Source organism: Somniosus microcephalus, chromosome 7 (genome assembly GCF_052327205.1).
Source record: "Somniosus microcephalus isolate GS21.2 chromosome 7, FLI_Smic_1.0, whole genome shotgun sequence".
NCBI lineage: Eukaryota > Metazoa > Chordata > Chondrichthyes > Squaliformes > Somniosidae > Somniosus > Somniosus microcephalus.
The window spans coordinates 3,269,216-3,293,682 of NC_140993.1; the positions used below are offsets into that span (position 1 = coordinate 3,269,216).

Genomic DNA, 24,467 nt, shown 5'->3' on the forward strand with positions numbered 1-24,467 from the left:
ATTGAGCAAACTACAAATTACACATACTTAGGCTTAAAAATCAGTTCTACGGGAAATTTTCATCTGACTGTGAATGAACTGAAAGAGAAAGCAAAAAGGGCTTTCTATGCCATTAAAAAGTCAATCCAAATAGAAATTCCAATTGGCATTTGGCTCAAAATTTTTAAATCAGTAATTGAACCAATTGCGCTCTATGGCAGTGAGGTGTGGGGTCCTGCTAACACAACAAGAATTTGCAAAATGGGACAAACACCCAATTGAGATCCTACATGCAGAATTCTGTAAAAGTATCCTCCGGACTCAGAGGAAAACCGCAAACAATGCATGCAGGGCAGAACTAGGCCAATATCCACTGCTAATTAATATCCAAAAAAGAGCCATCAAATTTTGGAAACACCTAAAAATGAGCAACCCCCACTGCTATCATTACGAAGCCTGAAATGCCAAGAGATGATCATAGAGAAGAGTCCCCTCAGTCAACTAGTCCTGGGACTCAGTGAAGTAACTACTAACACTACTAATAATAATCAGCCCCAGGACAGTGACATCCTAACACAGAGAATTCGACCCAACACAATTGTCACTAAACAAAAGGAAAAATATTTGACCTACTGGACAGAAACAACAAAAACCCAAAACAAACTCGATTGCTATTTGGTCCTAAACAGACAATACACCATGGCTGAATACCTGACCACGGTAAAAGATAGCAAACTGAGAAAAACCTTGACAATGTACAGACTTAGTGAGCATAGCCTGGCCATCGAAAAAGGCAGACACAGACAGACCTGGCTGCCAAGAGAGGACAGGATATGCTCTCACTGCAGTCAGGGAGTGGTGGAGACACAACTTGTGGAAACTATCAGGACATAAGGGGGAATTTCTACCCAAAATTCATAAAAATATGCCCTGAATTCAAAAATTTGAATGACCACCAAAAACTCCCATATCTATTAGGGGAACAGAGAAATTGCGTAACTTTAGCGGCAAACTATGTTACAGCTTGCCATAAGCAGAGGGACAACCATTAAATCTAAGAAAAGATTATATGCATATTATATGTGCTTATATTTATGTATACAGGGATATATCTGTCCATACACTGTATGTCTAGATCTTCGTTTACATGTACAATCATACATGTTTTTCTGTGCTTTGGCAACATAAGATGTACCTTGTCATCATGCCAATAAAGCAATTTGAATTGAAAATTGAGAGAGAGACAGAGAGAGAGAGACAGACAGAGAGAGAGAGAGACAGAGAGAGAGTGACAGAGAGAGAGATAGGGCGAGAGACAGAGAGAGGCAGACAGAGAGAGGCAGACAGAGAGAGAGGGAGACACAGAAAGAGAGAGAGAGAGGGAGTCAGAGAGAGAGAGAGAGAGGGAGAGACAGAGACAGAGAGAGAGAGGGAGAGACAGAGAGAGACAGAGAGAGAGAGAGACAGAGAGAGAGAGAGGCAGAGAGAGAGAGACAGAGAGACAGGGAGAGAGACACAGGGAGAAAGAGAGACAGAGAGAGAGAGAGAGAGAGACAGAGAGAGACAGAGAGAGAGAGAGAGAGACAGAGAGAGAGAGAGAGAGAGAGAGAGAGAGAGAGAGGGGGAGACACAGAAAGAGAGAGAGAGAGGGAATCAGAGAGAGAGAGGGGGAGAGACAGGGGGAGAGACAGAGAGAGAGACAGAGAGAGAGAGAGAGGGAATCAGAGAGAGAGAGGGGGAGAGACAGAGAGAGAGGCAGAGAGAGAGACAGAGAGAGAGAGAGTGATGGCTCATCGACGATCAGCTGGTGATGTTAAGATAAAGTGCAGCATTGGGATCAGTCAATGGTTGAGCTGGTAGCAGTACGCAGATTAAACACGGGAATAATGGTGAAATGCTTGACCACCCTGTGTGCGGAGGCACTGGACACACCCGACGCCGTACATTGCTCCCACCCTGAAAGATCAGCAGCATTTATAACGAGCGATCCACTCACTGACGATCAGCACTGACCTGTAGTACGAGCCCCTCATGGCAGTAACACCCGGGGCTGCATCTTCTGCTCAATTCATCGTCCGTACTGAGGTCTGCACAAGTCACAGATTGATTGGCACAATCCCTCCACACCATCCCATCAGTGCAGTTCGAAGAAACATCTCCTGTTATCACCAGAGAATAATGAGAATAATGGAAGGGGACACATTCTATCCGTCATCAACACAGTAACAAACCGACACCACACACAGTAACACAAATGTCGTCGACAGTGCTACTGAGCGACACTTACTCACCAATAACCTGCTCACTGATGCCCAGTTTGGGTTCCGCCAAAACCACTCGGCTCCCGACCTCATTACAGCCTTGGTCCAAACATGGACAAAGGAGCTGAATTCCAGAGGTGAGGTGAGAGTGACTGCCCTTGACATCAAGGCAGCATGTGACCGAGTGTGGCATCACGGAGCCCTAGTAAACCTGAAGTCAATGGGAATCGGGGAGAAAACGCTCCACTGGCTGGAGTCATACTTAGCACAAAGGAAGATGGTTGTGGTTATTGGAGGTCAATCATCACAGCCCCAGGACATTTTTTTTTTATTCGTTCCTGGGATGTGGGTGTCACTGGCAAGGACAGCATTTACTGGCCATCCCAAATTGCCCTCGAGAAGGTGGTGGTGAGCCGCCTTCTTGAACCGCTGCAGTCCGGGCTGCTTTGTCCTGGATGGTGTCGAGCTTCTTGAGTGTTGTTGGAGCTGCGCTCATCCAGGCAAGTGGAGAGTATTCCATCACACTCCTTACTTGTGCCTTGTAGATGGTGGAAAGGCTTTGGGGAGTCAGGAGGTGAGACACTCGCCACAGAATACCCAGCCTCTGACCTGCTCTTGTTGCCACAGGATTTATGTGGCTGGTCCAGTTAAGTTTCTGGTCAATGGTGACCCCCAGGATGTTGATGGTGGGGGATTTGGCGATGGTAATGCCATTGAATGTCAAGGGGTGCTGGTTAGACTCTCGCTTGTTGGAGATGGTCATTGCCTGTCACTTGTGTGGCGCGAATGTTACCGGCCACTTATCAGCCCAAGCCTGAATGTCGTCCAGGTCTTGTTGCATGTGGGCACGGACTGCTTCATTATCTGAGGAGTTGTGAATGGAACTGAACAATCATCAGCGAACATCCTCACTTCCGACCTTATGATGGAGGGAAGGTGATTGATGAAGCAGCTGAAGATGGCTGGGCCTAGGACACTGCCCTGAGGAACTCCTGCAACATTGGATACAGCAAAGGCTGTGGGCCCCGACAACATCCCGGCTATCGTGCTGAAGACTTGTGCTACAGAACTAGCCGCGCCTCTAGCCAAGCTGTTCCAGTACAGCTACGACACTGGCATCTATCCGACAATGTGGAAAACTGCCCAGGTATGTCCTGTCCACAAAAAGCAGGACAAATCCAATCTGGCCAATTACCGGCCAATCAGTCTACTCTCAATCATCAGCAGTCTTAGGCAGTCCCTCGGAACCGAGGATGACTTGCTTCCACATTAAAAATGAGTTCTCAGGTGACTGATGAGTCCAATGCGGGATCTACAGCCTCTGTCACAGGTGGGGCAGACGGTGGTTGAAGGGGCGGGTGGGTGGGGTGCTTGGGTTGACGTGCGCTCCTTGCGCTGCCTGCGCTTGGCTTCCGCTTGCTCCCGGCGAAGAGACTTGAGGTGTTCGGCGCCTTCCCGGATGCTTTTCCTCCACTTTGTACGGTCTTGGGCCAGGGATTCCCAGGTGTCGGTGGGGATGTTACACTTTTTCAAGGAGGCTTTGAGGGTGTCCTTGAAGCGTTTCCTCTGCCCACCTGGGGCTCTCTTGCCGTGCCGGAGCTCCGAGTAGAGCGCTTGTTTTGGGAGTCTCGTATCGGGCATGCGAACAATGTGACCCGTCCATCGGAGCTGATTGAGCGTGGTCAGAGCTTCGATGCTGGGGATGTTGGCCTGAGCCAGAACACTGACGTTGGTGCGCCTATCCTGCCAATGGATTTGCAGGATGTTGTGGAGGCAGTGTTGGTGGTACCTCTCCAGTGCTTTGAGGTGCCTGCTGTACATGGTCCATGTCTCTGAGGCATACAGCAGGGTGGGTATAACTGCTGTTCTGTAGACCATGAGCTGGGTGCTGGGTTTGAGGTCCTAGTCTTCAAACACTCTCTTCCTCAGGCGACCGAAGGCTGCACTGGCACACTGAAGGCAGTGTTGGACTTCGTCATCGATGTCTACCCTTGTTGACAGTAGGCTCCCAAGGTGTGGAAAGTGGTCCACGTTGTACAAGGCCTTGTGGTGGATTTTGATAATCCGGGGCAGCACTGTGTGGCGGGGGCAGGTTGGTAGAGGACCTTTGTCTTACGGATGCTTAGTGTAAGGCCCATGCTCTCGTATTCTTTGGTGAAGGTGTTGACGATGGTTTGGAGTTCGACCTCCGAGTGAGCGCAGACGCAAGCATCGTCTGCATACTGTAATTCGACGACAGAGGATGGGACGACCTTGGATCTGGGCTGGAGGCGACGGAGGTTGAACAGTTTCCCGTTTGTTCTGTAAATTAGCTCCACTCCAGTGGGGAGCTTACTGAGGGTGAGATGGAGCATTGCAGCAAGGAAGATCGAGAAGAGCGTTGGTGCAATGACACAGCCTTGCTTGACCCCGGTTTGTACGTGAATTGGGTCTGTGGTGGAACCATTGGTCAGGATCATTGCTTGCATGTCGTCGTGAAGCAGGCGGAGGATGGTGACAAACTTTTGAGGGCAGCCGAATTTGAGGAGGACACTCCATAATCCCTCACGGTTGACAGTGTCGAAGGCCTTTGTGAGATCAAAGAAGGCCATGTACAGCGGTTGGTGCTGTTTCCTGCATTTCTCTTGTAATTGACGTGCAGTGAAGATCAATGGACATCAGCAAAGTGATGGAGTGCAGCTCCAACAACACAAGAAGTTCGACACCATCCAGGACAAAGCAGCCTGCTTGATTGGCACCTCATCTACCACCTTAAACATTCACTCCCTCCACCACCGGAGCACTGTGGCTGCAGTGTGTACCATCTACAAGATGCACTGCAGCAACTCGCCAAGGCTTTTTCGGTAGCACCTGCCAAACCTGCGACCTCTTCCACCTAGAAGGACAAGGGCAGCAGGCGCATGGGAACACCACCACCTCCAAGTTCCCCTCCAAGTCACACACCATCCTGACTTGGAAATATATCGGCTGTTCCTTCATCGTCGCTGGGTCAAAATCCTGGAACTCCCTCCCTAACAGCGCTGTGGGAGCACCTTCACCACACGGACTGCAGCGGTTCAAGAAGGCGGCTCACCACCACCTTCTCAAGGGCAACTAGGGATGGGCAATAAATGCCGGCCTCGCCAGCGATGCCCACATCCTGAAAATGATTTTTTAAAAATCACATCACACACACTGATCCAGGTGAGGTGCTGAGCTGGGAGTCTGGTGCTGGGCGTCTGGTGCTGGGCCTCTGGTGCTGGGCCTCTGGTGCTGGTGTTCGTAATGCAGAGCAGGAGGTGAGGTGTTGGGAAGTGAAACTTTACTCAGCCTCAGTTCACTTGGGCACGTTTCTCAGGCGTGTTTCTCAATGTAAGCACAAGGGCCTGTGCACTTACCACATGAATGGATGTTACAGCTCGTCAGCTGATTGCTTTGAGTGGAAGTGTTCACTCGAGTCCGATTCCTGAAGCCCCCTCCACAAGACAATGAACATTCAGACCAGGGACCCCAGTCACTCCACACTTCTGGGAAACAAGGAGAACAATAAAAAGCATTAGAGCTCCTCCAACTACATAAGTTAAACCAGAACCAGGCCTAGACAGGAGACTCTCGCAATCACATAAAATGGCCGTTAGGTCAAACCAGATCATTGCTTGTTGGTCGATGAACCCCTCCCTCAATCCCTCCCACACCGTGTCTCCATTTAGAATCAAAGAATGATACAACACAGGAGGAGGCCATTCGGCCCATCGTGCCAGTATCGACTCTTTGAATGAGCTCTCCAATTAGTCCCACTCCGCTGCTCTTTCCCCACAGCCCTGTGAATTTCCCCCTTCCAGTATTTATCCAATTCCCTTTTGAAAGTTACTATTGAATCCGCTTCCACCGCCCTTTCAGGCAGCGCATTCCAGATCACAACAACTCGCTGCGTAAAAACATTCTCCTCATCTCCCCTCTGGTTCTTTGGCCGATTATCTTCAATCTGTGTCCTCTGGTTACCGACCCTCCTGCCACTGGAAACAGTTTCTCCTTATTTACTCTATCAAAACCCCATTCTAGAGGAGAGGTTTAGGGAGGGAATTCCAGAACTTAGGGCCTCGGCAGCTGACGGTACGGCCGTCAATGGTGGAGTGATTATTATCGGGGATGCTCAAGAGGCCAGAATTGGAAGAGCGCAGAGATCTCGGAGGGTACAGGTTTGGAGGAGGTTACAGAAATAGGGAGTGGCGAGGCCATGGAGGGATTTGAAAATGAGGATGTGAATTTTAAAATCAAGGCGTTGCTTAACCGGGAGGTGTTAGGAAGTGAATGTAGGTCAGCAAGCACAGAGGTGATGGGTGAACGGGACTCGGTGCGAGTTAGGACACGGGCAGCAGAGTTTTGGATGACCTCAAGTTTACGTAGGGTGGAATGTGGGAGGCCAGCCAGGAGTGTGTTGGAATAGTCAAGTCTGGAGGTAACAAAGACATGGATGAGGGTTTCAGCAGTGGATGAGCTGAGGCAGGGTGGAGACGGGCGATGTTACGGAGGTGGAAGTAGGCGGTCTTAGTGATGCTGCGGATATGTGGTCAGAAGCTCATTTCAGTGTCAAATAGGAAACCAAGGTTGCGAACAGTCCGGTTCAGCTTCAAACAGTTGCCAGGGAGAGGGATGGAGTCGGTGGCTCGGGAACGGAGTTTGTGACTGGGATCGAAGACAATGGCTTGAGTCTCCCCAATATTTAGTTGGAGGAAATTTCTGCTCATCCAGTGCTGGATGTCGGACAAGCAGTGTGACAAATCAGAGACTGTGGAGGGGTCGAGAGAGGTGGTGGTGAGGTAGAGCTGGGTGTCGTCAGCGTACCTGTGGGAACTGACGCTGTGTTTTCAGATGATGTCGCTGAGGGGCAACATGTAGATGAGAAATAGGAGGGGCCAAGGATAGATCATTGGGGGACACCAGAGGTAACGATGCGGGAGCGGGAAGAGAAGCCGTTGTAGGTGATTCTCTGGTTACGATTAGATAGATAAGAATGGAACCAGGCGAGTGCAGTCCCGCCCAGCTGGACAACACACCGTTTCCTCTCTCCAGAAACACCAGTCCCTCCCTCCCACATCCCCTCCCTCCCACCCAACCACACTCCCTCCCTCCCTCTGACCCCCCTCCACCCCTCCCTCATCACCTTCCTCCCTCCCTCACTGCCACCCACACTCCCTTCCACCCTCCCATTGCGAGGTTGGATCCAGTGCCTCAGTGGATCGGTGCGGTGTGTGTTTAGCTCGGGGCTGTTTCAATCCCGGAGAGATGGAGGATTTATTTTGTTGGGTTGACTCACCGTCACAGAGTTGTAGACTGCAATACTCGGTCTCCACCGTCGCCCCCTCGCAGTCCCTGCCCCCGACAGCCGCAGGGGGGTTTGTGGGAGATCGGACTCGCCGCCTGGATCCAACGTCACAGCTTTTACTGCAGGAACTCCAGGGCGTCCAGTGGCTCCAAGCACAGTCCACTGCACCGAGAAAACACGGGAAACAGCGGGACAACGCAGAAATCAATGGAAAAATGTGGGAATCAATTGGAAAACACGGGAATCAATGGAAAAATGTGGGAATCAATTGGAAAACACGGGAATCAATGGGAAAATGTGGGAAACAATGGGAAAACACAGGAATTAATTGGAAAATGTGGGAAAACGCAGGAATCAACGGGAAAACATGGGAAACACGGGAATCAATGGGAAAATGTGGGAAACGATGAGGCAACACTGGACATTCAAAACCAAACAATTCAGGACTATTGACGGGTGAGGGGTTGGGGGCAAGGGGTCGGGGGGGTGAAGGGGAAGTAATGTTACACAATGTAATGTTATACATCACTCAGTCACACTCTGGAAAATGAAGGGTTTATTTGCTCAGTACCTGCGCACGGGACGATCCCACAGACCAACTCTCCGAACAGGCAGGTGCTGAAACAAAACAGCGACAGTGAAAAGTAACGGCTCCAACTCCACGGCAAACACTGAACACGCAGACAGGAATGTGACCGGGGGGAGGGAGGCGCACAGGTCGGGGGTGGGGGGAGAGGGGCGCACGGGTCGGCTGGGGGGAGGGGACGCACGGGTCGGGGGGGGAGGGGACGCACGGGTTGGGGGAGAGGGGGGCGCACGGGTCGGGGGGCGCACGGGTCAGGTGGGGGGAGGGGGCGCACGGGTTGGGGGGAGGGGGGCGCATGGATCGGGGGGTCGGGGGGGAGGGGGCGCACGGGTCGGGGGTCGGGGGGCGCACGGGTCGGAGGGAGACGGGGCGCACGGGTCGGGGGGGTCGGGGGGCGCACGAGTCGGGGGGGTCGGGGGGCGCACGAGTCAGGGGGGAGGGGGGCGCACGGGTCAGGGGGGAAGGGGGCGCACGGGTCAGGGGGGTCGGGGGGCGCACGAGTCAGGGGGGAGGGGGCGCACGGGTCGGGGGGGAAGGGGGCGCACGGGTCGGGGGGAGGGGGCGCACGGGTCGGGGGGGCGCACGGGTCGGGGGGAGGGGGAGCACGGGTCGTGGGGGGAGGGGGGCGCATGGGTCGGGGGGGATGGGGAGCACGGGTCGGCATGGAGGGGGCGCACGGGTCGGGGGGGAGATGGGTCGTGGGGGAGGGGGGCGCACGGGTCAGTGGGGGGGGCGCACGGGTCGGTGGGGGGAGGTGGGCGCACGGGTCAGGGGGGCGCACAGGTCGGGGGGAGGGGCGCACGAGTCGGGGGGCAGGGTGGCGCACGAGTCAGGGGGGGAGGGGGCGCATGGGTCGGTGGGGAGTGGGCGCACGGGTCGGGGGGGGGGGTTTAATTAACGAGATCTCCAGTATCTGCTGTAGGTGCAAATCTCAACCCAGTCCCACAATCCACGAGACCAACAATCCAACAGACTCCCTCCTCGCTGTGGGACACTCTAGTGAGGTCTGGATTAGTATAGAGGGAGCTTTACTCTGTATCTAACCCGTGCTGTACCTACCCTGGGAATGTTTGATGGGACAGTGTAGAGGGAGTTTTACTCTGTATCTAACCCGTGCTGTACCTGCCCTGGGAGTGTTTGATGGGACAGTGTAGAGGGAGCTTTGCTCTGTATCTAACCCGTGCTGTACCTACCCTGGGAATGTTTGATGGGGCAGTGTAGAGGGAGTTTTACTCTGTATCTAACCCGTGCTGTACCTGCCCTGGGAGTGTTTGATGGGACAGTGTAGAGGGAGCTTTACTCTGTATCTGACCCGTGCGGTACCTGCCCTGGGAATGTTTGATGGGACAGTGTAGAGGGAGCTTTACTCTGTATCTGACCCGTGCGGTACCTGCCCTGGGAGTGTTTGATGGGACAGTGTAGAGGGAGCTTTACTCTGTATCTAACCCGTGCTGTACCTGCTCTGGGAGTGTTTGATGGGACAGTGTAGAGGGAGCTTTACTCTGTATCTAACCCGTGCTGTACCTACCCTGGGAATGTTTGATGGGGCAGTGTAGAGGGAGTTTTACTCTGTATCTAACCCGTGCTGTACCTGCCCTGGGAGTGTTTGATGGGACAGTGTAGAGGGGGATTTACTCTGTATCTGACCCGTGCGGTACCTGCCCTGGGAGTGTTTGATGGGACAGTGTAGAGGGGGATTTACTCTGTATCTAACCCGTGCTGTACCTGCCCTGGGAGTGTTTGATGGGGCAGTGTAGAGGGAGCTTTACTCTGTATCTAACCCGTGCTGTACCTGCCCTGGGGGTGTTTGATGGGGCAGTGTAGAGGGAGCTTTACTCTGTATCTAACCCGTACTGTTCCTGCCCTGGGAGTGTTTGATGGGGCAGTGTAGAGGGAGCTTTACTCTGTATCTAACCCATGCTGTACCTGCCCTGGGAGTCTTTGACAGGATTCCGTAGAGGGAGCTTTACTCTGTATCTAACCTGTGCTGTACCTGCCCTGGGAGTGTTTGATGGGACAGTGTAGAGGGAGCTTTACTCTGTATCTAACCCGTGCTGTACCTGCCCTGTGAGTGTTTGATTGGACAGTGTAGAGGGCGCTTTACTCTGTATCTAACCTGTGCTGTGTAATGTATATACCTATATATATAAGTGGGGAACTATCTTTTGCAGCTCATGTATACTGCAGTACCGGCAGTGACCACACCTGTATATAGCACTGAGTAGTAATCTGTACAGATCAGTTCCACTGTGAGCCACGTTGAGTAAACACCTGTTGTACCGTTCTCCTGCAGTCTGTGTCTTATTATACACAGACACAACATTGGCGACAAGGCAAGTTCGAACCTAACTGCAACTCTGCATCACCTCCCGGGGATTCGTTCCTGGAGATCAGTGGATTGGAGGTCAAGGCCAGAGACTCGGGCGTCGACCACGGGCAACCGCCCAGTCATCCAGCAGAGACTCGAGAATTGCGGGGGAGGCTGTCGAGAGCCAGGCTTGACTTTCCAGTCGAGGTGGTCCAGCAAAACGGGCTGGCAACAGGTAGTGCGCAGACCCTTCCCGGACAGCGGCGGGCTAGAGCCCGACCGAGCGGCACAGCAAAGGGCCGAGCAGCGTCGACGGGGGAGAGAGAGGGCAGAGCGCACAGGGCGCAGCCGGTGTTCCGGGGCCGAGCAGCGTCGAAGAGAGGGAGAGAGAGACGCGCAGAAACCTGCGAGGCGCCGCCATTGCCACGAGGACCGCCGAGAGCGGCGTTGGCAGCAGCGCAGGAGAAGCGCGCGAAACCTACAGGGTGCCGCCATTGCCACGAGAACCGCTGGGAGCGGCGTTGGCAGCAGCGGGGGAGGAAGGAAAGCGCGGGAGACGCCATTTTAAGCCATTGGGAGACGCCATTTTAAACCACACCCAAAATGCCGAAGAGTGGCAGTATCACCGCGTTTGACAATGAAGTCAAAGATTGGACTACATATGTCGAACGAATGGAGGTATACTGCAAGGCAAATGAGGTGTCAGATGACAAGAAAGCGTCAGTATTGTTACATTTAATGGGTGCAAAGACGTATGGGTTATTACGAAATCTAGTAACCCCAACGAAGCCAATGGAAAAGAGTTTTGAAGACATAGTAACGATACTACAGGAACATTTAAACCCCACACCGCTGCTGATAGCAGAAAGATTCAAGTTTCATAAACGGAACCAGCATAAGGATGAAAGCAATGCTAATTATTTAACAGAACTGCGCAAACTATCGAAACACTGCCAGTTTGGAGCGGGACTGGCAGATACCTTAAGGGACAAGTTTGTGTGTGGGCTTCAAAGTGAAGGAACCCAGAAACGGCTTTGATCTGAAAAGGACCTTACGCTGGAAAAGGCTTTCAGCATTGCGGTATCATATGAAGCAGCAGCACAGGGCGCTGCAGAGATACAACAGAGACCGCAAGAATATGGCACAAACGAAATGTCATATGGAACAGAGAAGTGCTATCGCTGCGGCAGAACAACACACGACCAGAATGATTGCTGGTTCAAAGACAAAGTGTGCAGACAGTGTGGAAAAGTAGGACACATAGCACGAGTCTGCAGGTCGGGAAAGAAAACCAGCAATAAGAAGCCTATCAAAGAAAAGTACAAGAAGGTACATAAGGTGACGGAGAACAGTTCAGATGAACAAAAGAGTGACAACGACTCCGAAAGCAGGGAACTGAGTTGTCTGAAACTACATAATGTGATCACAACGGAGGATCACCGAACCATTTGGGTCACTCTCAAGATAGCAGGAGTCCAGGTAAAGATGGAATTGGACACAGGATCAGCCCTAACAGTCATAAACCGACAGGACTATATGCGGCTATTCTCACACATACCCTTGAGAGACACAAAAATTATTTTGAAGATGTACACGGGGCAAAAAGTCTACCCCAAAGGAAAAATAAGGGTGACCGTTATATATAACGGTAAGGAAACACCAAAACTAGACCTGTATGTATTGCAAGATGGAGGACCACCATTACTGGGACGTGAATGGATCCGGAAAATACAACTGGATTGGCATTCCATACAAGCACTGACTGTGGCTGACAAAAAGGATGACGACGTCACACCTGGGCGACTGTCAAAGATCCTAACTGACACGAAAGAAGTGTTCCAGCAAGGACTCGGAACACTAAAAGGCATGACAGCGACGATTAAAATTGAAGAAAACGCAAGCCCAAAATTTTTTAAGGCCAGACCGGTACCTTATGCGATCCGCCCAGCCGTCGAAGCAGAGCTGGAGAGTCTGGAACGTTCAGGTGTACTGTCCAAGGTAGACTGGAGCGAGTGGGCTACACCCATCGTCCCTGTGATGAAAAAGTCGTTGAGCAGCACGCCTGGGGAACCAAGGAAGGTTCGCATCTGTGGGGACTTTAAGGTAACAGTGAACCCGGTCCTTCATACCGTACAATATCCACTTCCGTGGATTGAAGATATTTTCGCCTCGTTATCTGGAGGGAAACGCTTCACTAAGATTGATCTGGCCCAGGCGTATCTGCAAATGGAGGTAGAAGAAGCATCAAAAAAATACCTCACAATCAACACCCATAAAGGTCTCTACCAATACAACCGGCTGGTATTCGGGGTAGCATCAGCTCCGGCTATTTGGCAGAGGGCAATGGAACAAGTCCTGCAAGGGATCCCAGGGACCCAGTGTTATTTGGACGACATCCTGGTCACGGGCGAAAATGACAGTGATCACCTTGCCAACCTGGAGCAGGTGCTCACTAGATTGCAGGAATATGGGCTCCGAGCTAACCGCCCCAAATGCGAGTTTTTTAGAAAACAGATCTCGTATTGTGGCCACGTTATCGATAAAGAGGGGTTACATAAGTCCCCAGAGAAGATTGAGGCAGTAGTCAAGGCTCCAGCACCGGAAAATGTGTCACAACTGAGGTCGTTCCTCGGGCTGGTAAACTACTACCATAAGTTCTTGCCAAATTTGTCTACAATACTACACCCACTGAACAACCTACTGCAAACTGGGGTGCCATGGAAGTGGAGTGACGAATGTAGACGAGCTTTCCAGAAGAGCAAAACACTAATCACATCGAAAGAGGTATTGGCCCATTACAACCCAGCATTACCAATTCGGTTGGCATGTGATGCATCACCCTACGGCATTGGAGCAGTGCTGTCGCACAATTTCTCGGACGGCTCAGAGAGGCCAATAGCCTTTGCGTCACGATCACTAACCTCAGCCGAGCGTAACTACGCCCAGATTGACAGGGAGGCCCTCAGCCTAGTGTGGGGAGTGAAAAAGTTCAATCACTATCTGCACGGGAAGAAATTCACCTTGCTGACTGATCACCAGCCTCTTGTCTCCATTTTTAATCCGAAGAAGGGCGTTCCGGTGATGACTGCGCAACGACTACAAAGATGGTCACTTTTTCTAGGGGCGCACCACTATGAGATTGAATATAAGGGCACGAAACAGCATGGAAATGCTGATGGGCTATCACGCCTGCCACTGCCTACTGCGGAGGAAGCACCAGCAGTGGATCCTGTCGAAATATTCCATTCGACTATAGTTGAATACCTACCGGTAACTAACGCTTGTATCGAAAAGGAAACCCGAAATGACCCGACACTGTCTCGGGTATATGATTTGATGGTGAAGGGATGGCCAGCACATGGTGACTCACTGTTGCCAGCATTCTCGACAAGGAGAGAACAGCTGTCAGTGTGCCGGGGGACCTTGATGTGTGGATCCCGAGTGGTAATTCCACCCAAGTTAAGGGATAGAGTGCTGAATGAGCTTCATGAGGGTCATCTGGGAGGGGTAAAAATGAAAAGCCTAGCCAGGGCTTATGTGTGGTGGCCGGGAATCGATAAACAAATCGAGGACCTGACCAAGAGCTGCTCAGGATGCCAGAAAGTCCAAAATGCACCACCACAGGCCCCTCTACACCCATGGGAGTGGCCCTCATCTCCATGGCAACGGGTGCATATTGATTTTGCTGGTCCATTCATGGACTCAATGTTTTTAATAGCCGTGGATGCGCACTCGAAATGGCCTGAGGTCATCAAAATGTCCTCCACCACCACGGAGAAAACTATTGCAGTCCTACGGACCATTTTTGCCAGGAATGGCTTGCCAGGACAGATTTGCTCCGACAACAGACCACAGTTTGTGTTCGAAGAGTTCCGGAGGTTCTTGAAAAAGAATGGGGTAAGGCATTACACATCCGCCCCGTATCATCCAGCCACAAATGGATTGGCTGAGAGGTTCGTACAAACCTTTAAGAAGGCAATAAAGGCTATGTACAATGACAACATTCCGCTGCAGCACAAGGTGGACAATTTCCTGTTCGCCTACCGGAATGCGACACATGCAGTCACCAACCAGGCCCCAGCCATGATGTTCTTTAACCGAAGGTTAAGATCTCGCCTGGATTTGCTCAGACCAAATGTACGAAGAGATGTTGAGAGTAAGCAATTCCAGCACATCCATGAGAAGCCAACAAGGAGCTTCAATGTAGGGCAACCAGTCTTGGCCCGCGACTACCGAACAGAAAAATGGCAGCCAGGAATGATATGCACATGGCAGGGCCCCCTAATGTACACAGTGGACGTTGGGGAGAGCATCGTGAGACGCCATGCTGACCAGATCCTAGAGTCACAGGAACAAGTCAACCCCATGCCTCGCCCATACGTACCTGGTGATGAACCCGACGTACAGGTCGCATCTACCCCAGAAACAGTAGCATCGGAAGCTGCTGAACCAACCGACAGGGGGCCAGAATCGCCTCCGCACCAAGAGCAAGACACTCGGGAAAGGCGCTATCCAGAAAGGATCAGGAAGCCTCCCCAAAGACTGAATTTATAAATAGACTATTTTCAGCTAATGTTGCATGTTAAAAGTGTTACTTGTAATTAGTTTGATATTTAATTGTTAAATGAGTGTTATGGTACTGTTAATCTAAAAGGGAAGGAAATGTAATGTATATACCTTTAAGGGGGGAACTATCTTTTACAGCTCATGTATACTGCAGTACCGGCAGTGACCACACCTGTATATAGCCCTGAGTAGTAATCTGTACAGATCAGTTCCTGTGTGAGCCACGTTGAGTAAACACCTGTTGTACCGTTCTCCTGCAGTCTGTTTCTTATTGTACACAGACACAACATGCTGTACCTGCCCTGGGAGTGTTTGATGGGACAGTGTAGAGGGAGCTTTACTCTGTATCTAACCCGTGCTGTACCTGCCCTGGGAGTGTTTGATGGGACAGTGTAGAGGCAGCTTTACTCTGTATCTAACCCGTGCTGTTCCTGCCCTGGGAGTGTTTGATGGGACAGTGCAGAGGGAGCTTTACTCTGTATCTAACCCATGCTGTACCTACCCCGCAGCACGGTGGCATAGTGGTTAGCACTGTTGCCTCACAGCGCCAGGGACCCGGGTGACTGTCTGTGTGGAGTTTGCACATTCTCCCCGTGTTTGCGTGGGTTTTCTCCGGGTGCTCCGGTTTCCTCCCACAGTCCAAAGATGTGCGGGTTAGGTTGATTGGCTATGATAAATTGACCCTTAGTTGTAGGGGGATTAAATACGTGGGGTTACGGGGATAGGGTGGGATATGTGTTGGTGTAGGGATTACGGGGATCGGGTGGGATATGTGTCGGTGCAGGCTCGATGGGCCGAAATGGCCTCTATCTGCACTGTGGGGTTTCTGTGATACCCTGGGAGTGTTTGATGGGACAGTGTAGAGGGAGCTTTACTCTGTATCTAATCCGTGCTGTACCTGCCCTGGGAGTGTTTGATGGGACAGTGTAGAGGGAGCTTTACTCTGTATCTAACCCGTGCTGTACCTGCCCTGGGAGTGTTTGATGGGACAGTGTCGAGGGAGCTTTACTCTGTATCTAACCCGTGCTGTACCTGCCCTGGGAGTGTTTGATGGGACAGTGTAGAGGGAGCTTTACTCTGTATCTAACCCATGCTGTACCTGCCCTGGGAGTGTTTGATGGGACAGTGTAGAGGGAGCTTTACTCTGTATCTAACCCTGTGCTGTTCCTGCCCTGGGAGTGTTTGCTGGGTCAGTGTAGAGGGAACTTTACTCTGTATCTAACCCATGCTGTACCTGCCCTGGGAGTGTTTGATGGGCCAGTGTAGAGGGAGCTTTACTCTGTATCTGACCCGTGCTGTTCCTACCCTGGGAGTGTTTGATGGGACAGTGTAGAGGGAGCTTTACTCTGTATCTAACCCGTGCTGTACCTACCCTGGGAGTGTTTGATGGGACAGTGTAGAGGGAGCTTTACTCTGTATCTAACCTGTGCTGTACCTACCCTGGGAGTGTTTGATGGGACAGTGTAGAGGGAGCTTTACTCTGTATCTAACCCGTGCTGTACCTGCTCTGGGAGTGTTTGATGGGACAGTGTAGAGGGAGCTTTACTCTGTATCTAACCCGTGCTGTACCTGCTCTGGGAGTGTATGATGGGACAGTGTAGAGGGAGCTTTACTCTGTATCTAACCCGTGCTGTACCTGCCCTGGGAGTGTATGATGGGACAGTGTAGAGGGAGCTTTACTCTGTATCCAACCCATGCTGTACCTACCCTGCGAGTGTTTGATGGGACAGAGTAGAGGGAGCTTTACTCTGTATCTAACCCGTGCTGTACCTGCCCTGGGAGTGTTTGATGGGACAGTGTAGAGGGAGCTTTACTCTGTATCTAACCCGTGCTGTACCTGCCCTGGGAGTGTTTGACAGGACGGTGTAGAGGGAACTTTAATCAATATCTAACCCGTGCTTGGGGTGCGGGGAAGGTGAGATTGTAGGTGGAGAGAACACAGGACCCATGCCGGAGCAGGAACTGCTGAAACCTACCAGTTGTTGCAGGGATCATGGTGAAAACTCTCCCTGGGCAGGATCCACTGCCCCTGGTGGTAACAGCCACACTCCTGCTGTGGGACACATGAGCCATTCTGGAGAAACAGCCCCTCTGTGCAGTAGCAGCCCTCGTAACAATGTGTGGTGCACTCCACACTGGCCGTCAGGTCCAGACACGCCCGAGGGCAAGGGTCACCTGAGAGAAGGCAGTCGTCCGCACTGCGAAAGGTCATCCCCTCCGGGCAAGAGTCTGCAACAAGAGCGGTCCCAGAGTTAGCGGCAAGGGAAGGAACAGGCAGGGCGGAGAAAGGAACCCCTCCCCCAGGGAGAGTCGACCCTCCCACAGGGGCAGTAACTCCTCCCACGGGGCAGTATAATAGAATCACAGAATGCTTACAGCACAGAAGGAGGCTATTCGGCCTGTGGAGCCCGTGCCAGCACTCTGCAAGTGCACTTCAGCGAGTCCCACTCCCTGCCCTTTCCCCGTAGCCCTGCAATTTCTTTTTCAGATACATATCTAATTCCCTTTTGAAAGCCACAATTGAGTCTGCCTCCACCACCCTTTCAGGCAGTGCATTCCAGATCATAACCACTTGCTCAGTAAAAAAGTTTTTCCTCATGTCGCCTTTGGTTCTTTTGCCAATCACCTTAAATCTGTGTCCTCTGGTTCTCGACCCTTCCGCCAATGGGAACAGTTTCTCTCTATCTACTCTGTCCAGACCCCTCATGATTTTGAACACCTCGATCAAATCTCCTCTCAACCTTCTCTGCTCCGAGGAGAACAACCCCAGCTTCTCCAGTCTATCCACGTAACTGAGGTCCCTCATCCCTGGAACCATTCTTGTAAATCTTTTCTGCACCCTCTCTAAGGCCTTCACATCCTTCCTAAAGTGCGGTGCCCAGAATTGGACACAATACTCCAGTTGAGGCTGAACCAGTGTTTTATAAAGTTTCATCATAACTTCCTTGCTTCTGTACTCTATGCCTCTATTTATGAAGCCCAGGATCCCGTAAGCTTTTTTAACCGCTTTCTCAACCTGCCCTGCCACCTTCAATGATTTGTGCACATATACCCCCAGGTCTCTCTGTTCATGCACCCCCTTTAGGATTGTACCCTTTAGTTTATATTGCCTCTCCGCGTTCTTCCTACCAAAATGTATCACTTCGCACTTTTCTGCATTAAATTTCATCTGCCACGTGTCCGCCCATTTCACCAGCCTATGTCTTCCTGAAGTCGATCACTCTCCTCCTCACTGTTCACTTTAATTCCAAGCTTTGTGTCATCTGCAAATTTTGAAATTGTGCCCTGTACACCCGAGTCCAAGTCATTAATATATACCAAGAAAAGCAATGGTCCTAGAACCGACCCCCGGGGAACACCACTGTGTACCTTCCTCCAGTCCGAAAAACAACCGTTCACCACTACTCTCTGTTTCCTGTCACTGAGCCAATTCCGTATCCAGGCTGCCACTGTCCCTTTTATTCCATGGGCTTCAACTTTGCTGGCAAGCCTATTATGTGGCACTTTGTCAAACGCCTTTTGGAAATCCATGTACACCACGTCAACCACATTACCCTCATCAACCCTCTCTGTTACCTCATCAAAAAACTTGATCAAGTTAGTTAAACATGATTTGCCTTTAATTAATCCGTGCTGGCTTTCCTTAATTAATCCTCACTTGTCCAAGTGACTGTTAATTTTGTTCCAGATTATCGTTTCTAAAAGTTTCCCCACTACCGAGGTTAAACTGACTGGCCTGTAGTTGCTGGGTTTATCCTTACACCCTTTTTTGAACAATGGTGTAACATTTGCAGTTCTCCAGTCCTCTGGCACCACCCCCGTATCCAAGGAGGATTGGAAGATTATGGCCAGTACCTCCGCAATTTCCACCTTTACTTCCCTCAGCATTCTAGGATGCAACACATCCAAACCTGGTTACTTATCTACTTCAAGTCGAGCCAACCTTTCTAGTACCTCCTCTTTATCAATTTTTAACCCATCCAGTATCTCAACTTCCTCCTCTTACACGATTACATTGGCAGCATCTTCTTCCTTGGTAAAGAGAGATGCAAAGTACTCATTTAGTACCTCAGCCATGCCCTCTGCCTCCATGCGTAGGTCTCCTTTTTGGTCCCTAATCGGCCCACCCCTCCTCTTACTAACGGTTTACTATTTATATGCCTATAGGAGACTTTTGGATTCCCTTTTATGTTAGCTGCCAATCTATTCTCATACTCTCTCGTGTTTGACAAACCTACTGGAGTTTTTTTGAGGATGTAACTGGTAGAATAGATAAGGGAGAACCAGTGGATGTGGTGTATTTGGATTTTCAGAAGGCCTTTGATAAAGTCCCACTTAAGAGGTTAGTGTGCAAAATTAAAGCACATGGGATTGGGGGTAATATACTGGCATGGATTGAAAATTGGTTAACAGACAGGAAACAGAGAGTAGGAATAAATGGGTCATTTTCGGGGTGGCAGGCGGTGACTAGTGGGGTACTGCAGGGATCAGTGCTTGGGCCCCAGCTATTCACAATATAGATCAATGATTTGGATGAGGGAACCAAATGTAATATTTCCAAGTTTGCTGACGACACAAAACTAGGTGGGATTGTGAGTTGTGAGGAGGATGCAAAGAGGCTTCAAGTCAATTTAGACAAGTTGAGTGAGTGGGCAAATACATGGCAGACGCAGTATAACGTGGATAAATGTGAAGTTATCCACTTCGGTAGGAAAAACAGAAAGTTAGAGTATTATTTAAATGGTGATAGATTGGGAAATGCTGATGTACAAAGGGACCTGGGTGTCCTTGTACACCAGTCACTGAAAGCAAACATGCAGGTGCAGCAAGCAGTTAGGAAGGCAAATGGTATGTTGGCCTTCATTGCAAGAGGATTTGAGTACAGGAGCAAGGATGTCTTACTACAGTTATACAGGGCCTTGGTGAGACCACACCTGGAGTACTGTGTGCAGTTTTGGTCTCCTTACCTAAGAAAGGATATACTTGCCATAGAGGGAGTGCAGCGAAGGTTCACCAGACTGATTCCTGGGATGGCAGGATTGTTGTATAAGGAGAGATTGGGTCGACTAGGCCTGTATTCATCAGAGTTTAGAAGAATGAGAGGGGATCTCATTGAAATGTATAAAAATCTGACAGGACTGGACAGACTGGATGCAGGGAGGATGTTTCCCCTCGCTGGGGGGTCTAGAACGAGGGGTCACAGTCTCAGGATACGGGATAGGACATTTAGGACTGAGATGAGGAGAAATATCTTCACTCAGAGTTGGTGAAGCTGTGGAACTCTCTACCACAGAAGGCTCTGGAGGCCAAGTCACTGAATATATTTAAGAAGGAGATAGATAGATTTCTAGGCACAAAACACATCAAGGGGTATGGGGAGAGAGCGGGAATATGGTATTGAGATAGAGGATCAGCCATGATCCTATTGAATGGTGGAGCAGACTTGAAGGGCCGAATGGCCGACTCCTGCTCCTATTTTTCTATATTTGCCCCTCTTATTTCCTTTTTCACTTCCCCTCTGAACTTTTTATATTCAGCCTGGTTCTCACTTGTATTCTCAACCTGACCTCTGTCATACGCCCCCTTTTTCTGCTTCATCTTACTCTCTATCTCTTTCGTCATCCAGGGAGCTCTGGCTTTGGTGAGAATGTACCTCGACTGTACCCGAACCATCTCCTCTTTAAATTGTTCGATTACAGTTTTACCTGCCAATCTTTGATTCCAATTTACCCAGACCAGATCCATTCTCAACCCACTGAAATTGGCCCTCCCCCAGTTAATTATTTTTACTCTAGATTTCTCTATGTCCTTTTCCATAGCTAATCTAAACCTTATGATACTATGATCACTGTTCCCTAAATGTTCCCCTACTGACACTTGATCCACTTGACCCACCTCATTCCCCAGAGTAAACTAGCAAGAAATATAAAAACAGACAGTAAGAGCTTCTACAGGTATATAAAAAGGAAGAGAGTAACTAAAGTAAATGTTGGTCCCTTAGAGGATGAAACTGGGGAATTAATAATGGGAAACAGGGAAATGACAGAGACTTTGAACAAATATTTTGTATTGGTCTTCATGCTAGAAGACACTAAAAGCAACCCAATAATACATAATTAAGGGGCTATAGAGAGGGGGGAACTTAAAACAATCACGATCACTGTAGATAGTGTATTTGAATTTCCAGAAGGCATTCGATAAGGTGCCACATAAAAGGTTACTGCACAAGATAAGAGTTCATGAGGTTGGGGATAATATATTAGCATGGATAGAGGATTGGCTAACTAACAGAAAACAGAGAGTCGGGATAAATGGGTTATTTTCAGGTTGGCAAACTGTAACTAGTGGGGTGCCACAGGGATCAGTGCTGGGGCCTCAGCTGTTTACAATCTATATTAATGACTTGGATGAAGGGACCGAGTGTACTGTAGCCAAATTTGCTGATGATACAAAGATAGGTGGGAAAGCAAGTTGTGAGGAGGACACAGAGTCTGCAAAGGGATATAGACAGGCTCAGTGAGTGGGTGAGAATTTGGCAGATGGAGTATAATGTGGGAAAGTGTGAGGTTATCCACTTTGGCAGGATAAATAAAAAAGTAAATTATTATTTAAATGGAGAGAGAATACAGAATGTTGCGGTACAGAGGGATCTGGGGGTCCTCGTACATGAAACACAAAAAGTTAGCATGTAGGTACAGCAAGTAATTAGGAAGGCAAATGGAATGTTGGCCTTTATTGCAAAGGGAATGAAGTATAAAAGGAGGGAAGTCTTGCTACAACTGTACAGGGCGTTGGTGAGACCACACCTGGAGTACTGCGTACAGTTTTGGTCTCCTTATTTAAGGAGGGATATACTTGCATTGGAGGCAGTTCAGAGAAGGTTCACGAGGTTGATTCCGGAGATGAGGGGGTTGTCTTATGAGGAAAGGTTGAGCAGGTTGGGCCTATACTCATTGGAGTTTAGAAGAATGAGAGGGGATCTTATTGAAACATAAGATTCTGAGGGGGCTGGACAGGGTGGATACTGAGAGGATGTTTCCCCTCGTGGGGGAATCTAGAACTGGGGGCATAGTTTCAGGATAAGGGGTCGCCCATTTAAAACAGAGATGAGGAGGAATTTCTTCTCTGAGGTTTGTGAATCTGTGGAATTCTCCACCCCGGAGAGCTGTGGAGGCGGAGTCACTGAATATATTTCGTACCCAATCCTGCCCTTTTTGGAGCCAGGTCTCAGTTATTGCCACGACAAGTTATTCCGGTGTGTCTATTTGCGCCTTCAGCTCACCAACCTTATTTACTACGCTTCGTGCGTTTACACACATGCACTGTAAACATATCTTAGCCCTTCTTGAATGCTCTCTTAGTCTGACCCCACCTAATACCACACTATCTCTTACTCTAGTGCTAACTGTGTCTCCCACACATTTGTGCAGCTTGTTTCTCCTTTCTAATGCTACATCCTGGGGCCCATCCCCCTGTAGCCCCCCCTCCAAGGGGCAGTAACCGACACGTTTGCCACGAGACCCTCGGCCCTGCTGTAACTTTGTCGGGAATCCAGCGGATTCCCATTTCTGCCTGTAAACGGGGTCTTTTGGACCAGACGTTAAACCGAGGCACTGAGATAGTCAGGATTATTCCAGTGGCGGGAGGGTCGGTAACCAGAGGACACGGATTTAAGGTAATTGGCAAAAGAACCAGAGGGGAGATGAGGAATAAAAATTTACGCAGCGAGTTGTTGTGATCTGGAACGCGCTGCCTGAAAGGGCGGTGGAAGCAGATTCAATAATAACGCTCAATGGGGAATTGGATAAATACATGAGGGAAAAATTCACAGGGCTGTGGGGAAAGAGCAGGGGAGTGGGACTAATTGGAGAGCTCGTTCAAAGAGCCGGCACAGGCACGATGGGCCGAATGGTCTCCTTCTGTGCTGTACCGTTCTATGTTTGATAGACGTCTTGAAATTGTGTAAAGCGCTAAATAAATGCAAGTCACGTGTGTGTCACACTCTGGACACTGATTGGATACCTACAGTCACATGGCTGGGTGTTACAGTCCCGTGTTTGGATGTGGGGTCCGGGACACTCGGCTCCTCCATGACCGGCCAATGGATTTGTGCAGCTTCGATTCCTGGTCTGAACTCCAGAATTACAGAGTGAGCTACACTGGGACCAGTCAGTCCAGGAGCTCCACCCTCCAGACACTGAAAAACACAACACACCAGTGACAGGCAGACACCAACAAACGAAGGCAGGAGGAAACAATGGTCCAGCTCTCGCCTCCCTCCGCCTTCCTCTCTATCCATCCCTCTCTCCCTCCATCCTTCCCTCTCTCCCTCCATCCTTCCCTCTCCCCCTCCATCCTTCCCTCTCCCCCTCCATCCTTCCCTCTCCCCCTCCATCCTTCCCTCTCCCCCTCCATCCTTCCCTCTCCCCCTCCATCCTTCCCTCTCCCCCTCCATCCTTCCCTCTCTCCCTCCATCCTTCCCTCTCTCCCTCCATCCTTCCCTCTCTCCCTCCATCCTTCCCTCTCTCCCTCCATCCTTCCCTCTCCCCCTCCATCCTTCCCTCTCCCCCTCCATCCTTCCCTCTCTCCCTCCATCCTTCCCTCTCTCCCTCCATCCTTCCCTCTCTCCCTCCATCCTTCCCTCTCTCCCTCCATCCTTCCCTCTCTCCCTCCATCCTTCCCTCTCCCCCTCCATCCTTCCCTCTCCCCCTCCATCCTTCCCTCTCCCCCTCCATCCTTCCCTCTCCCCCTCCATCCTTCCCTCTCCCCCTCCATCCTTCCCTCTCTCCCTCCATCCTTCCCTCTCTCCCTCCATCCTTCCCTCTCTCCCTCCATCCTTCCCTCTCCCCCTCCATCCTTCCCTCTCCGCCTCCATCCTTCCCTCTCCCCCTCCATCCTTCCCTCTCTCCCTCCATCCTTCCCTCTCTGCCTCCATCCTTCCCTCTCTCCCTCCATCCTTCCCTCTCTCCCTCCATCCTTCCCTCTCTCCCTCCATCCTTCCTCTCCCCCTCCATCCTTCACGTTGCCCCGAAAAGGTGGTGGTGAGCCTTCTGGAACCACTGACAGTGGTTTGATACACCCGCGTGGTGGGGCCTGGAGTCCCGTGTCGGCCCAGACCGGGTAAGGACGGCCCATTTCCTTCCCTAAAGGACATTAGTGACAGAGTTGGGTTTTTACGACAATCGACAGCTTCAATCATTCTTATACCAGCTTTATTTCCAGATTATTCAACGGAATTTAAATTCTTCAACTGCCATGGTGGGATTTGCACTGATGTTCTCTGGATTACCAGTAATAGTAACCCCTGCCCCACCAGAACCAGTACTCCTGGAGCCAGAGAGCGAGGGCAAACTGGGATTGGGATTGGGAAACCGATCTCCGGACTGCAGCGGTTCAAGACAACGGCTCACCACCACCTTCTCAGGGCAGCTAGGACGGGAAATAAATGCCGGGCTCACCAGC

General features: G+C 50.6%; 1 protein-coding gene across 1 annotated transcript in view; it reads right to left on the reverse strand.

Annotated features, from left to right (window-relative positions):
• The window catches only part of sspo (SCO-spondin), a 546,162-nt gene that overhangs the window by 227,882 nt on the left and 293,813 nt on the right, over positions 1-24,467 (reverse strand). The window contains exons 38-39 of the mRNA XM_085993923.1: positions 7,537-7,707; positions 5,618-5,746 (exon numbers count right to left, since the gene is read on the reverse strand). Coding sequence (XP_085850049.1) covers positions 5,618-5,746; positions 7,537-7,707 — 300 coding nt within the window. The remainder of the gene's footprint in view (positions 1-5,617; positions 5,747-7,536; positions 7,708-24,467) is intronic.